The sequence below is a fragment of the Tetrao urogallus genome, assembly GCF_951394365.1.
Source record: "Tetrao urogallus genome assembly, chromosome: 11".
In the NCBI taxonomy this organism is placed as follows: Eukaryota; Metazoa; Chordata; class Aves; order Galliformes; family Phasianidae; genus Tetrao; species Tetrao urogallus.
The window spans coordinates 3,598,960-3,611,022 of NC_136824.1; the positions used below are offsets into that span (position 1 = coordinate 3,598,960).

Here is a 12,063-nt window from a genome sequence, read left to right on the forward strand (position 1 = left end):
CCCTCCCGGCGCTCCCCTCCCCCCGCCCGGCGCCGCGCGCACCCCGAGAGGAGGGGGGAAAAAAAAAAGAGCGAGAGGAGGCGAAGGATTTACAGAGCGGCTCCGGGAGGCTCCGCGCTGCCGTCCGGCCCCCCCCGCCCCCGCCATGGCTCGGCGGCTCGGAGGGATGCGCGGGGCCGGACCGCGGGGGGAGCCGGCGGGGTGCTGAGCTGCCCCGCGTCCCCTTCATTTTTTAATCTAGATTTTCATATTTTTTATTATTATTATTAATTTTTATTTTGAGAGAAGGCGGCGGCAGCGGCGCCGAGAAGAGGCGGCGGAGCGGGGGGAGCCGAGCCGAGCCGAGCCCCATCCCCACGGCGGTGCGGTGCGGCCGCGCCTCTCGGAGGGCGGAGGGGGACCCGGCGGGGCAGCCCCGTCCCCGCGCGCAGGGCCGGGCGCGCCGCTGTTGTTGTTTTGTAATCAGATTGTCTGGGCCGCCCCCCCGCCTCCCCCGCAGCCCTCCCAGTTCTGTGTGTGTGCGGTGCTGGAAAATGGAGGCTGAGGATGCCGAGCGCCGGCCCCGCTCACGGCCCGCGGGCTCCGGGCAGCGGCGCTGAGGGGACGCGGCCGCTCCGGCGCGGGGCTGCGAGCCGCGCTGCCGCCGTTGCTGCACCGCCGCCTCCGGGAGATCGGAGCTCCCGCTGCGGTTCGTCGCTCCGTGAGGCGGCGTGGGGCGTTCGCTTCTCGGCCCTCCGTCGTTATTATCTGTAGGGCAGAAGAGGACAGCGAACCGTTCGGGACTCGGTTGTGTTTTTTTGGTTTTTTTTTTTTTTTTTCGGTTTTTTCTTTTTTTCTTTTTTTTCCCGGAAAAGTGGATTTTTTCCAACTAAAAAAAGAGGAATGAAGTCTGGCGCCGGAGGAGGGTCCCTCGCCGTCTTCTGGGGGTTGCTGCTCGTCTTCGCCGCGCTCTGCCTGTGGCCGACAAATGGGGAAAGTGAGTATTGCGGGAGCGGGGCCGCGGGGGGCGGCGGCGTCGCGTGCGGGGCCGCGAGGTGACGGCGTCGCGTCGGGGGACTTCGAGGTGCGTGAGGACACCGTGAGGGACCACGAGGCGACGGCGACGTGCGGGGGGCGGCTCCGCGGCGGCTGCTGCTGCGGAGACGTGCGGCCGTGCGGGTCTCCCCTGCCCCGCGCGGCGCTCCTCGGCCCCCGGCTGCCGCCCGCCTTTGTGTCCCGCACCTGGCGGGGCGTGGGGCCGCGTGGCAGGCGCTGCCGGGCCGGGAAGGAGGTCGATGTTTGCGAGCGCTGCGCGCAGTGACCTGCCGCGGGGAGGGGAGCGATCGTGCAGGCAGCGCGCTGCTTTGCTGCCCGGCGCGGCGCCGGGGAAGGGACTCGGAATGAAGGCGGTGGGCTTCGTTTCCTTCGTGAGCGCTTGGCTCGGTGCGCAGCGCTTGTGTGGAGACATCTGATGGCCGGAAGGGCCGCGTAGTAACGAGTGATTTTTTATTTTTTTATTTTTTTATTTTTTTTTGGTAGCGAGCTGCTTCCTCCGTGTGTGTAAACGTGGGGCACGCCCGCCGGCAGTCACAGCAGCCCGAGCCGCGTTCGGGTGCCCGCACTGAGAGCCTCTCGTGCGTCAGGTTGGCCGCCCCTCGTTTACCCGAGGAGCCGTGCGGGAAGCCCGACCGTTTTATGGGCTGCTTCGTTTCTTCTCTCCGCCCGCAGAGCCGTGCTCGTTTCCTGTGTTTTGGTGCTTCGGCTTAATCCGCTGCGTGTGTTGTTCGGCGCGGTCCTTGCGTGCCTCGCCGTGGGAAAGCCGCGCGCTGTCGTGGGGATGGAAGGGCGAGCATCGGGGAGCTGCGGAGCTCCTGCGGTAGTGGGGGTTTCAGGTTGAAGAGGAAGTTCCTCGGATGCGCTGACGACGAGGCTAAAACAACCCGATGTTTGAGCAAGATGCGTGTAGACGGAGTGTGTAACGCGTGTTGAGTAATGCCGCGTTTCGTTAGGCGGCGAGTGCCAATTAACCCCATGCAAATGAGGCCTGAGCTGGGCCGGTGCGGGCGGCCGGGCTGGGAGCTGCAGCCCTGCTGCCCAGAGCCGTTCCGAGAGGCAACGTTAATCCGCAGGCTTGAAAACAAAACCCCCGCGGCCTTCTTCAGGGCTTAAGCAGGATCAGCCCGCGTGGGGAAAGCGGGGACGAGGAGATGCGCTGCGCCCTGAGGTGTGCGCTCGGAGCTTCTCCTGATGTGCTGCCTCAAATCAAAGCGTTCGCCCAGATCCTGCAATAAAATCAGGCACGAAGGCTTGGGATATTGGCTTCCAGTGCTCCCAAGTGCTTGCCGTTGCCATTTAACTGAAACGACCCAATTAAGAAACTCCCTAATGAAATATCTCCTCCTGATCTCGGTGTTTACGTGTGGGGAGATATGCTGAGGAACTCGTCCTGGCCGGGCGCTGCCTCTGATCGATCGCCTTTGTAGTTTGCACTTTAATGGCTTTTGTTTTCACCACTTATTGCCTAAAGAATTTTGCTGTCTGGGGGAAGAATGATCTCCAGAGCAGATGTTTTGCATCTCTTCATATTCTTCTCTCCCTGCAATAGTGGAAGGAAGATTAATCATAATTTTTATTTGTTTTTCATATATACTGTGTCATAGCTAAAAGGCACTTCCATTTTCGGTCAAACAAGCACAGCATTCCTAAATAGGAATACAAAGGAGTTGCAACAGGAGAGGGAAGCCCATCTTTTTAATGCTGAATTACGTAAAATCTGTTTGTGGTTAGGTGACAGAAAACTCTGAAAAACGCAGGTAGCCTCAGTGGTGCACATCTGGTGGGAGAGGATGCTACAAGATGGTACGAGTTTGCTGAGACTTGGTTAGAACAGCGTAAAAATAACAAGGCCCTTGGTGAGGATGAAGCTCGTGCTGTGTCAGTGCCTTTGGTGTGTAGGGCTGCATTGCTGGGAGCTCTTCCATCCAGGGATGGGTTTCGGACACAGCTTAGCCTGAGTGCTTTCTTCCTTTTGTGCCTTGAGCATGGAGGGGTTTGTGCTTTTCTCTCGTGTGGTCGGTGCTCATGAAGGGGTGTCTGGGTGGGAATGGGGTGAGTGTTTAGAGTAGATGGTTCTAGTTATTAATCATAGTTCAGACTGAGGTACCCTGATGTATCTGCTCACCTTTCTATGAGCTCTTGTTCATCTAACCAGTCTGCTTTGTGTTTCTGGCACTAGTAAGCAGCAGCTCGTGCTGTATGCTTAATCTCTATCCCAAGCTGCCTACTAAAACCTTCCTGCCCTTCCAGTGCTGGCGTTGCACACACCTGGCTTCACATCAGCGCCTCCGTGTGCACCTCGTGGTCAGTGGATGTTGTTGGATGGAGCTGGGAGGCTCCTGGAGCTGAGGCTGCAGGCAGGGAATGCTGGCGGTGGAGGAGCCGGGGGTGGAGCAGTGGGGGTGGAAAGCTGCTGGGCTGCAGCGGTCACCACGGCTGTAGGAGGGAGCGCTGGGCTCAGGTTGTGTGCTCTGGACTGGAGCAAAGGCCTGTGTGAGTCAGAAAGCAGAGGGGTTAGGAAATGACTTGGCCGATATTGGGCAAAATGCGTTGGGAATGTGAGAAAGCAGAGGAACGGGTGTGGAAGGAAGGTGACTGAGAAGTTTCAAGGCTGAGCTGGTGTTGGAGAGAAATAATCCTCTGTGTTTGAAGGGAGAGAAGCTGTGCTTGGTTCTTGGTGGTGGGAGCAGTGAGGGGCTGCGGGCAGCAGGACGGATCAGTATAGCAAAAGGCAGAGTGTGTTGGCTGTGGTAGGGAGAGCACTCGGGTCCGGAGGGAATCGTAGAATGGCCTGGGTTGAAAAAGACTGCGATGATCATCCAGCTTCAACCCCCTGCTGTGTGCTGGATCACCAGCCAGCAGCCCAGGCTGCCCAGAACCACATCCAGCCTGGCCTTGAATGCCTCCAGGGATGGGGCGTCCACAGCCTCCTTGGGCAACCTGTTCAGTGCCTCACCACCCTCTGAGGGAGGTGATGTGTGTGTACAGGGGATGTTTGCTTCTCATCTGCTGCTGGCTCTGTGGTCCTGCACAGCACACAGCTCACCTACCTCACCACCTTCTGTGGTGGCCATAGAGCTCATAACTCACAAAGTGTGCTGCATTAAATTATTCCTTTTTTTTTTTTTAATTGACTACAGTGAAATGAATGGCTTGTCCTCGTTTTGAAAGGTGATAACTGGGAAGCAGTGATAGCTTTCATCAAGTGTTCTTTAATCTTCACGTTATGGACTTGCATCAGTTCTTACTTGAGCTCTGGCATAAAGCTGTCTCGTTGGAGACGTGTGGTGGTAGGGACCAGCAGCTCTGCTGTGTGCATGCATGTTTGTGCACATGGAATAGATCAGCTGCAGTTTATTCTCAATGACTGCCATACGTTAGTAAATGTCAGAAGGCTGAGGCACAAGGCTCTGTAATCTCGTAATTCCAGTTGCTACAGTTTGGTACTTTCAGTTTATTTCAGTTCCTTCTGACAAATGCATGACTTTAAGGTTTTTGGGCTTAGATGGAAGTGGAATCTGCTGCTTATGAGAGTGCTGTGTTCGGAGAGACTTTGGGAGCGCAATGATGTGTTTGAAAGGCAGAAATACTGTTTTAGTATTTGGGTATATTTGACGTGTGTAATTTTTCTATCACTGTAAATTGTATAGACAGCTTCTTTGTGTAGGATAGTTGGATTAGTTTTTATGATTTATGAAAGCTGCTTCAAAAAGAATGGCTTCAGAATGTTCGTATTGCACTAAAGCAGGACTCAGCAAACAGCAGTCGCCGGAGACACGCTGTGGTTGTTGGCCAGCCTGGTTTTTCCTTGTAGCCAAGTCATGACAGGTACAATCTGGGCTGGTTTCTGTAGTACTATATTTGTCTTTGTTGTGTCCAGAACTGTCTGAGACCACGTTTGAGGACAGCCGAGCGATGAGCTGCACACCATGCTCACACCTCCCTGTGCTCACACTCAGCAGCACCGGTTCCCCAAAGCCCGAAGCGGGCGCTGTGCTTTACGCAGGGCTTGTTTTGCTGCAGGAACTTGCAAACAGTTTGGCTTATTCATTAATGAAGGATATGCATTCCTGCAGAGCTGGTGTTGGCATGGCAGTGGCTGGTGAAGGTTTAACTGGCGTTTATCAGGGAAAGCTTTCCTCTCCAACCTCTGCAAGTGCCAAATATGAGCAATTCCTTCAGGATTTCTTTCAAGACAGCAATTATTTCTTCATTGTCAGTGTATGGGGGTGTTGCTGCTGATTTTTAAAATGAAATTGTTTAAAATTTGTTGAAAAGCAAACGTGAGATGCAGTGTTACTACTGTAATGTACAGTTCAATTTGCAGCTGACCTGTAAGCTTTAATGCAGTACCGCTTTCTGTGCTGATGTGGATGTACCGAGGCTTGTGCAAATCCTGATGCTTTGCTCCTTGCTTAGTGGGCAGGAGCAGAAAGAAGCCTGTGTGTGTTCCAGTGATGCCACGGAGGTCTTCGTGGTAACTGAGTGCTTGGACTTCACCAGTGAGATGAGATCTGACCCCAGTGAAGTTAGAGGGGTGTTCTCTGCATGCACTGAAACATGCTTTGGAAGAACAACTGTTGGCTCTTAAAGCTGCACAAAATCATTTTAATAATAATTTGGAGGAACGATTCACGTTACAATGATTGCTGAAGACAAAAGGCTTCTTAAGCAGGAAATTGGTGAATTGTACGTTTATGTGCTTTGCTGCAGTGGTACATAAAAGAAGGGTGTGCTGAGCTTCTGCTGGCTGGCTGAGTCCGGTGGTGTGAGGAGCTGACTGTGCTGCCAGCACAGCGTGTGTGACCGGTCAGGAGGGCGTTATCTGCAGGCTGTTATTGGGGCCATTACGCTGTAAAGATAGAGCTGTTGACTTGGCGTGTGAGCTGAGCTCTGATGGAAGCACTTTCTCCTTTCAGGTGGGCTCCTCCTGCACTGCCTGCTGCTGCCCTTTCCCCCATGGCCAGAGCAGTGTGTGAGCGTGATGGACAAACAGCAACAGCCCTGCAGCTCTTGTTGGAGGGAACCTTGACGCAGTGTTGTTTTGAAGTTGGGTGGTTGTTTTTTTTTTTTTGATGTGGCTGATCAGGTGTCATATATTTTTAGTGAGTGTTTCCAGAAGCTTTATTTCATTCAGTAGGAACGGATCACTAATTAGCACATTCCTCATTTAATTGGTTGCTTAGGCAGTCGTGTTCCTATAGCAGAGGGTTGGATTGGAAGAAGTAAAGACCAGTTTTTTTCAAGTTCAGAATTTGTGAAGTGAATCCACGTTGGAGCAGTGCTCAATCCTTGTGTGCTGTTGGAGTGCAGGCTGCCTGGATGGTGGGTACTGCACCTGATGCTGGCTTCATTAGAGTGGTTTGTGCAGATTATTTTTCAAATCATCCATGATGCTACAAGCGTACCTGACAGGCTGAAAATAAATGTCTTGCTGGGGAGAGGGAGCATGCATAAATTAGAGCTGGGATAATATGCTTTCTGAAGTCTCTTATGTGTGCAACTGCTGGAACAGCTGGGTGGGATCCTGAAGTAAGGAGTACATCATCGCCTTGGGTAGTGTTAGGGCAACAGCTCTGTGAGGTGAAGGGGCAGGGAGTGCCAAGTGCTCATGGTGTGCTTTGTGACAGGTGTTTCTTCCTAAACGTGGGGAGTGTTGAAGGGACAAAGCTTCTGTAAGTACCGCAGTTCTGGGGGGCTGCTGTGCTGAGGTAAGGTGGGCTGGCATTGTGTTATTGCAGTTCTTGGTGGTTGGTGGTGCAGCAGGAGGCTCGCCCTGTGCTCAGTGGGATGCTGTGGTGGGTTTGCTTTGGAGCATGGCAGTCAACCTGAGAAGGCTTCCAGGTATGGACACACAGGGAAGCTTGGCAAGAGCTGCACTGCTGTGTTTGGCAAGGCTTTTGATGGGGGAAGAGGGTCTCAGGTATCTTGGATGTGAAAATGTCTTCTCCAAACAAACGGATGTGTTGCTGGTGTGCCTGTTTCGTGGACAAGCAGGTTGGTGTTTAAATTTTACTACTGTAATCTACTGGAACAGGTTGCTGCTTTCTGTGTGATGGAGAGGCCATCAGAAAAGTCAGGTTTTTCTGGAAGGGGACAGTCTGACAGGGACTAATGGGCATCTCCAGCCTTACCCAGGTACGGTGTTTGGACTGGTGCCTGGTGACAGCTGCTCCTGGAAGCAAACTTCTCAGGGAATTGGCTTGGGCTGCAGTAGGGCTTTATTCCTGGATCTCACTGGAGTGGTTTCCTCATTATTTGCTGGTCACAGGGGAATGCTTGGGCTGTAGCATTAGAGTTAGGATCGTGTTGAAAATAGCTTTCTTGTGCTGCCCATCCCCTCTGTTTCTTGCCACTGCAGGAATTGTTGTTGGTAGTTTACGTGTGTGGGTTGTGATGTGCATTTTGATTATTACTGCTGTATTCAAACTTCATGTGCAGCACTGGGGATTTGGTGTGCTCCCCAAAATACGTGCAGAGTTATGGGCTGTTATTGCCAGGCTGCCCCAGGTGGCTTTGCCTGCATTGCATCTGAGGAGTGGTGTCTGGGGATGCATGTGTGGCACTTACTGGAAAGTGCAGGCAGAATTCCTACCCAGCTGAGCTGTGGGATGCACATCGGTTGCTGTTCATGCATGTGCTTGTGCTTCTTTGGACACTGAGGGAAAATACATTGCAAACCAGGGCTTGGAGGAGGATGCCCAAAGTCCACAGGTGTGCGGGGCCTGCTGCTCACCTACCTGGGATACAGAGGTGTTGTTTGTGCAGGTTGTGTTGGTGTTCCTTTGAAGCTCTGCCAGTGGCTGCAGCCACGGTGCGGGGTGTGTGTGCCAGTGTCACTGCACAGAGGCAGGGATGGGCTGTAAGGAAAGCACTGCTGCTGTTCTGAGCTTGAGACTTGGCTTGGTTGGACCTGTGGCTCTGAAGCCTGGGAGTGACAGAAGGTTTTGCTTTTTGTTTCGGTTCTGGTGTGCATTAATAAAATACTGGGATTTCTGTCTGATTGGAGTAGGCTGGTTCTGCGCTCAGACTCTCTCACTGATGTTACACCTTAACAAAAGCTACGTTCTGTGTATTTAATACATGAATTAGGTCGGGAGACCCCCTTTGTAAATTTGAGCTTCTCCGTGCTCTGATGGGCTGTGATTCCAAGAAGTGGCAGAAAATTCACCAGCGGTGAGCTGGGAGTGCCTTCAGGTTGGCTCAGCTGTTAGCAGCAGGAATGAGGAGGAGAGAAGTGCTGCCCCTCGGTGCAGTGTGTGTTCAGGCAGTGGTCCTGGACTTGAGCAGGATCACGTGTGAGATGGACGTCTGTTCTCACACGGTTTCTGTTCTGTGCATCTCTTGGTAGCTCACCATTTAAGCAAACACACTGTGTTCACTGTAAGGCTGCAGTGCCTGCTGTAAAGCTGTGTTGGGTTTTGTTGCTCTCCAGCGGGTCTGAGAAAAAACAGCTTCACAATTCAGTGCATTCGGAGAAGATTACAAAAGGAATTTGGGGTGGATCGCAATCAGCACTTCAAAAGCTGTTGCTTTGGAGCGACTCCCCTGTAACGCAGCCCAGCGCCCATGGAAAAAACACGGTCATCTCAGCAGATGCAGTGTTATTTTGGAGATTCCACTGTATAAATACACGGGCTGTGGTTAAATTGTGATGGCAACAGATGCGATCTCTGCTCTTGATTCTTTCATCTCTCTAATATTTAAAAATAACCCACAAAGTTAAAACACGACAGGGCTGGAGATAGGCGTTCTGTGAGTTGCTGGGGCTGCACCTCCTGGGCCTTGCCCTGCTTCAGTCTGTCACTGTGCATCTGAGCAGGGCAGCTTTGTGTCACCGCTGTGCCCGTGGTGCCGGGCAGCTGGCAGTGGCCACAGCACTGCTGGGCAAACGTCAGTGGGATCGGAGCCTGAGTGCGTTAACCTGGCAGCAGCATCTCAAGTAATTTTCATAAGATTCAAGTGATGATGTGAGGATGAAAATCACCTGCTGCACGGGCTGAGCTGGTGTTGTCAGAGATGTTTGTGATGCTTGCGTGGCTGATAGCAGTGACTTTGTGTTTAACTTTGCGGTGCATTGTGTTGTATGAGGGGTGAGAGGCTTGGAATGTGGGGCTCAGCATGGCAGTGCTGCACGTTGGTTTTCCTGTCTTGAGCAAGGAGCTCTCAGCCAGTATTCTCTAGTTGGATTTTTTGACTGCCAGCTGTTGCACACCTCGATTGATTAACATGGCCCTTATGGGCAGTGCATCTCTTTGTTTTCTTCCTGCCAATAAAGAGCATTTGTCACTTTGATACGTCTGTGTAAATAAGCGACAAAGATGTTTGTTCAGATCCTCAGCTTTCACATTTTTAAGAGGCAGAATAGGAGATTATGAATTTTCTGGTGGATTGCTTCTCATTTGCATTCCTGTTCTAATTGGACGGAAAACGGAATTGCAATTAAAATGTGGAAGATAAGTTTTGAGCTTTAATTAAAAACTCGTCGAGGTGGACAGGTGTGATTTTAAAAAAAATCATCAACAGAAAAAATAATTTCTCGTTGTCCCTGGGAAGCCAAGAGCTCACTGCCCATCAGTCAGTGCTGCGCCGCACTGACGTCCCTGCGATGTTGGGACTGCTCACTTCAGTGACGAACGGGTGGCATCCATGGGGCTGGATGGGATGAGGCAGGGGCACAAGGAGCTGTCGTGTCTGGGAGGGAGCGCAGCTTTTTCTGTGTAAATTATATGCTTACTATTTTTATTTTATTCAAATTACAGTAGGCATTTACCCTAATATATGCTGTTATAATTTCACGTTCGATTTGTAGTGAAGTTTATTTTTAGAAGAATGCGTTTAAGTGGTTCATATGAAATGGTTTTCTATTTTGGTAAATGAAATAATCAGCTCTTATTGACTTTTAATTTCATGCAAATGGTTGTTTTTTTTTTTTTTTTTGGCTCGGTGGCTGTGTAAGCAGAACGAAACGCCGTGATTTGGAAGTATTCTCTGAAGGGGAAGAGCAGGAGGGAGGTTGTCCCTCGTGGGGGTGGAGGTAATGCAGATTGAGGCTTGGGCAGGTATGGAATGGAGCAGGATGATTTTTATGTAACTTTTCTGCTTAATTTTTCCTGGTGAAACTCAGAAAACCCAATAGCTGCTGCATTTAGGAGCTGGTGGGGGGAGACAGCACGGTGTGGTGCTTTCTGCAGCGGCCTGACCATGGGGCTGTGGGCAGCCAGGCTGTGTGTATTGTGTAGAATTGTGGAATAGGATCGTAGAATAGAATCACAAGGCTGGGAAGGACCTTGTGTGCCTGCCGGGTCTGCTGCTGTGTGCATCTCTCAGGGATGGATGGTGGGCTGGGGGAGCTGAGTGGTGAGTCATTACAGGGTTGGTACCATCACAATTGATCTCCATTTCCTGTTGATTCCAAAATTAGTGAAGTGTGAAAGCTGAGAGCGACCGATGGCTCCTGGGGGGAGTTGGAGGGTGGAATGTGGAAGTGGCTCTGTGCAGTAATTCGATGCTGCCCGGGGGGCTGCATGGAAATGTCCCTGTGAGAACAGGTGTGGGGCAGCAGCTTGGGGTGAGCATCACCTGGTGGGACAGGACTCTGTGCCCATGCAGGGCTGGGGATGAGGGGATCGGCCAGGAGCAGCTGACGGGGGCTTGAGGTGAACCTTCCCGTTAGCCTTCACCATACTGCAGAAGTCATCTGAGCGACCTGTGTTTTTGTGGCTTAACTCAGGTTCTGTCCCAAAATTCCTTTGCTCCCAGGTGCCATTTACTGTGCAACACAACTACAAAATGAATGTCGGACTGCACAGTGACAGGGTGGGATGCAGTGCTGTGATGGAGAACATCTGGCACATCGTGGTCATTTTTTGTGGTTACCTTCTGAAAAATTCTTGACCCCTGTCACTGTGCAGCATTGTCCTCTTGCAGGGAATTGGGGTTCATGCTGCTTTGAGGTAGTAAATAACATGTTGTTGTAGCACATGCAGGTAAGAATTTTCATTTATTTTCATTTTCTGTTACAAAATATTTTTTGTTACTGACATAACTTAATAGTTCCTGGACTGCCTGCACTGCATATATGAGAGCAAATTGCTGAAGGGGGATTTCTGGAAGAAACCAAAGGGAGGATTTGTCCTGTTCTTAGTTGGGTTTGGGACCAAGCTGTGAAGAAGCCTTGGAGTGATACACGAGGAGGAAACTTAGCTTGGCTACCTGGAGGAGCAGGAGATGTGAGGTAGGGTTGTCCCTTTTCTGTTTATTGCTTCCCTCACAGAATTGCATTTTTATAGACTTTTTCTGAAGTGGTCATTTGGAAGGAAAGCTAGCAATCTGCGTTCCGTGTTGTGGCCATTGGGTAACTTTGAAACCATTGAAGCTTGCCATTGATGTATGCTCGGATACACTGTGCTAAAACTGACCAAGGAGGAAAAACACACTTTTTCTTGGAAAGCCCATGCGAGCTTTTTCCAACGTTGCCATACCTAGGGCTGCAGAAAACTGAGAGGGAGGGAAAAGGAATGGTTGTTCTTGCTGTCTGAGAGCAGCTGGCTGTTCAAATAGATAAACAAAATAGGGAAGAAAGTTCTCCTGGGTTTCTGACGAGCTAGGTGTGTGGTTTTCACAGTCAGAGAAGCTGATGCAGTTGGTCTGGTTTTTGCAAGTAAACAACTAGAGAAATAAGTTACTTGCAGAGCATGTAAAGAACTTTCCTTCAAACAGAACTTTGCAAACTCCCGGCGCTGAGCTGCGTGGCTGCAGTTTGATGAAGCACGGCAGGGCGGTGGTTGTTAGAGATGTTGGGCTGCTGCTTCCATGCACAGTGAGCTGAGAAGGAACAGCACACGTAGCAGAGCTGTCTGGGTTGTAATGAGAGCCCTGGGAGCTGCAGGAGGGCTGTGGTAGCAGGGAGCTGCAGCTCCCAAACCTGTTTTTTTTGTGGAGAGTATTAATAAACTTAAAAGGCTGTGCCTTGTTACTTTATACCTTGTCCTTTAGGATCCGTGTTGTGATTTGCTATAATAAAAG

At 51.3% G+C, this 12,063-nt stretch overlaps 1 protein-coding gene across 2 annotated transcripts in view; it reads left to right on the forward strand.

The window, feature by feature from the left end:
• Positions 1 to 882: 882 nt before the first annotated feature.
• The window catches only part of IGF1R (insulin like growth factor 1 receptor), a gene marked incomplete at both ends in the record, with an annotated part of 142,926 nt that continues 131,745 nt past the window's right edge, over positions 883 to 12,063 (forward strand). For both annotated transcript variants that reach the window (XM_079541053.1, XM_079541054.1), the window contains one exon: positions 883 to 976. In XM_079541053.1, the coding sequence (XP_079397179.1) occupies positions 883 to 976 (94 nt within the window). The remainder of the gene's footprint in view (positions 977 to 12,063) is intronic.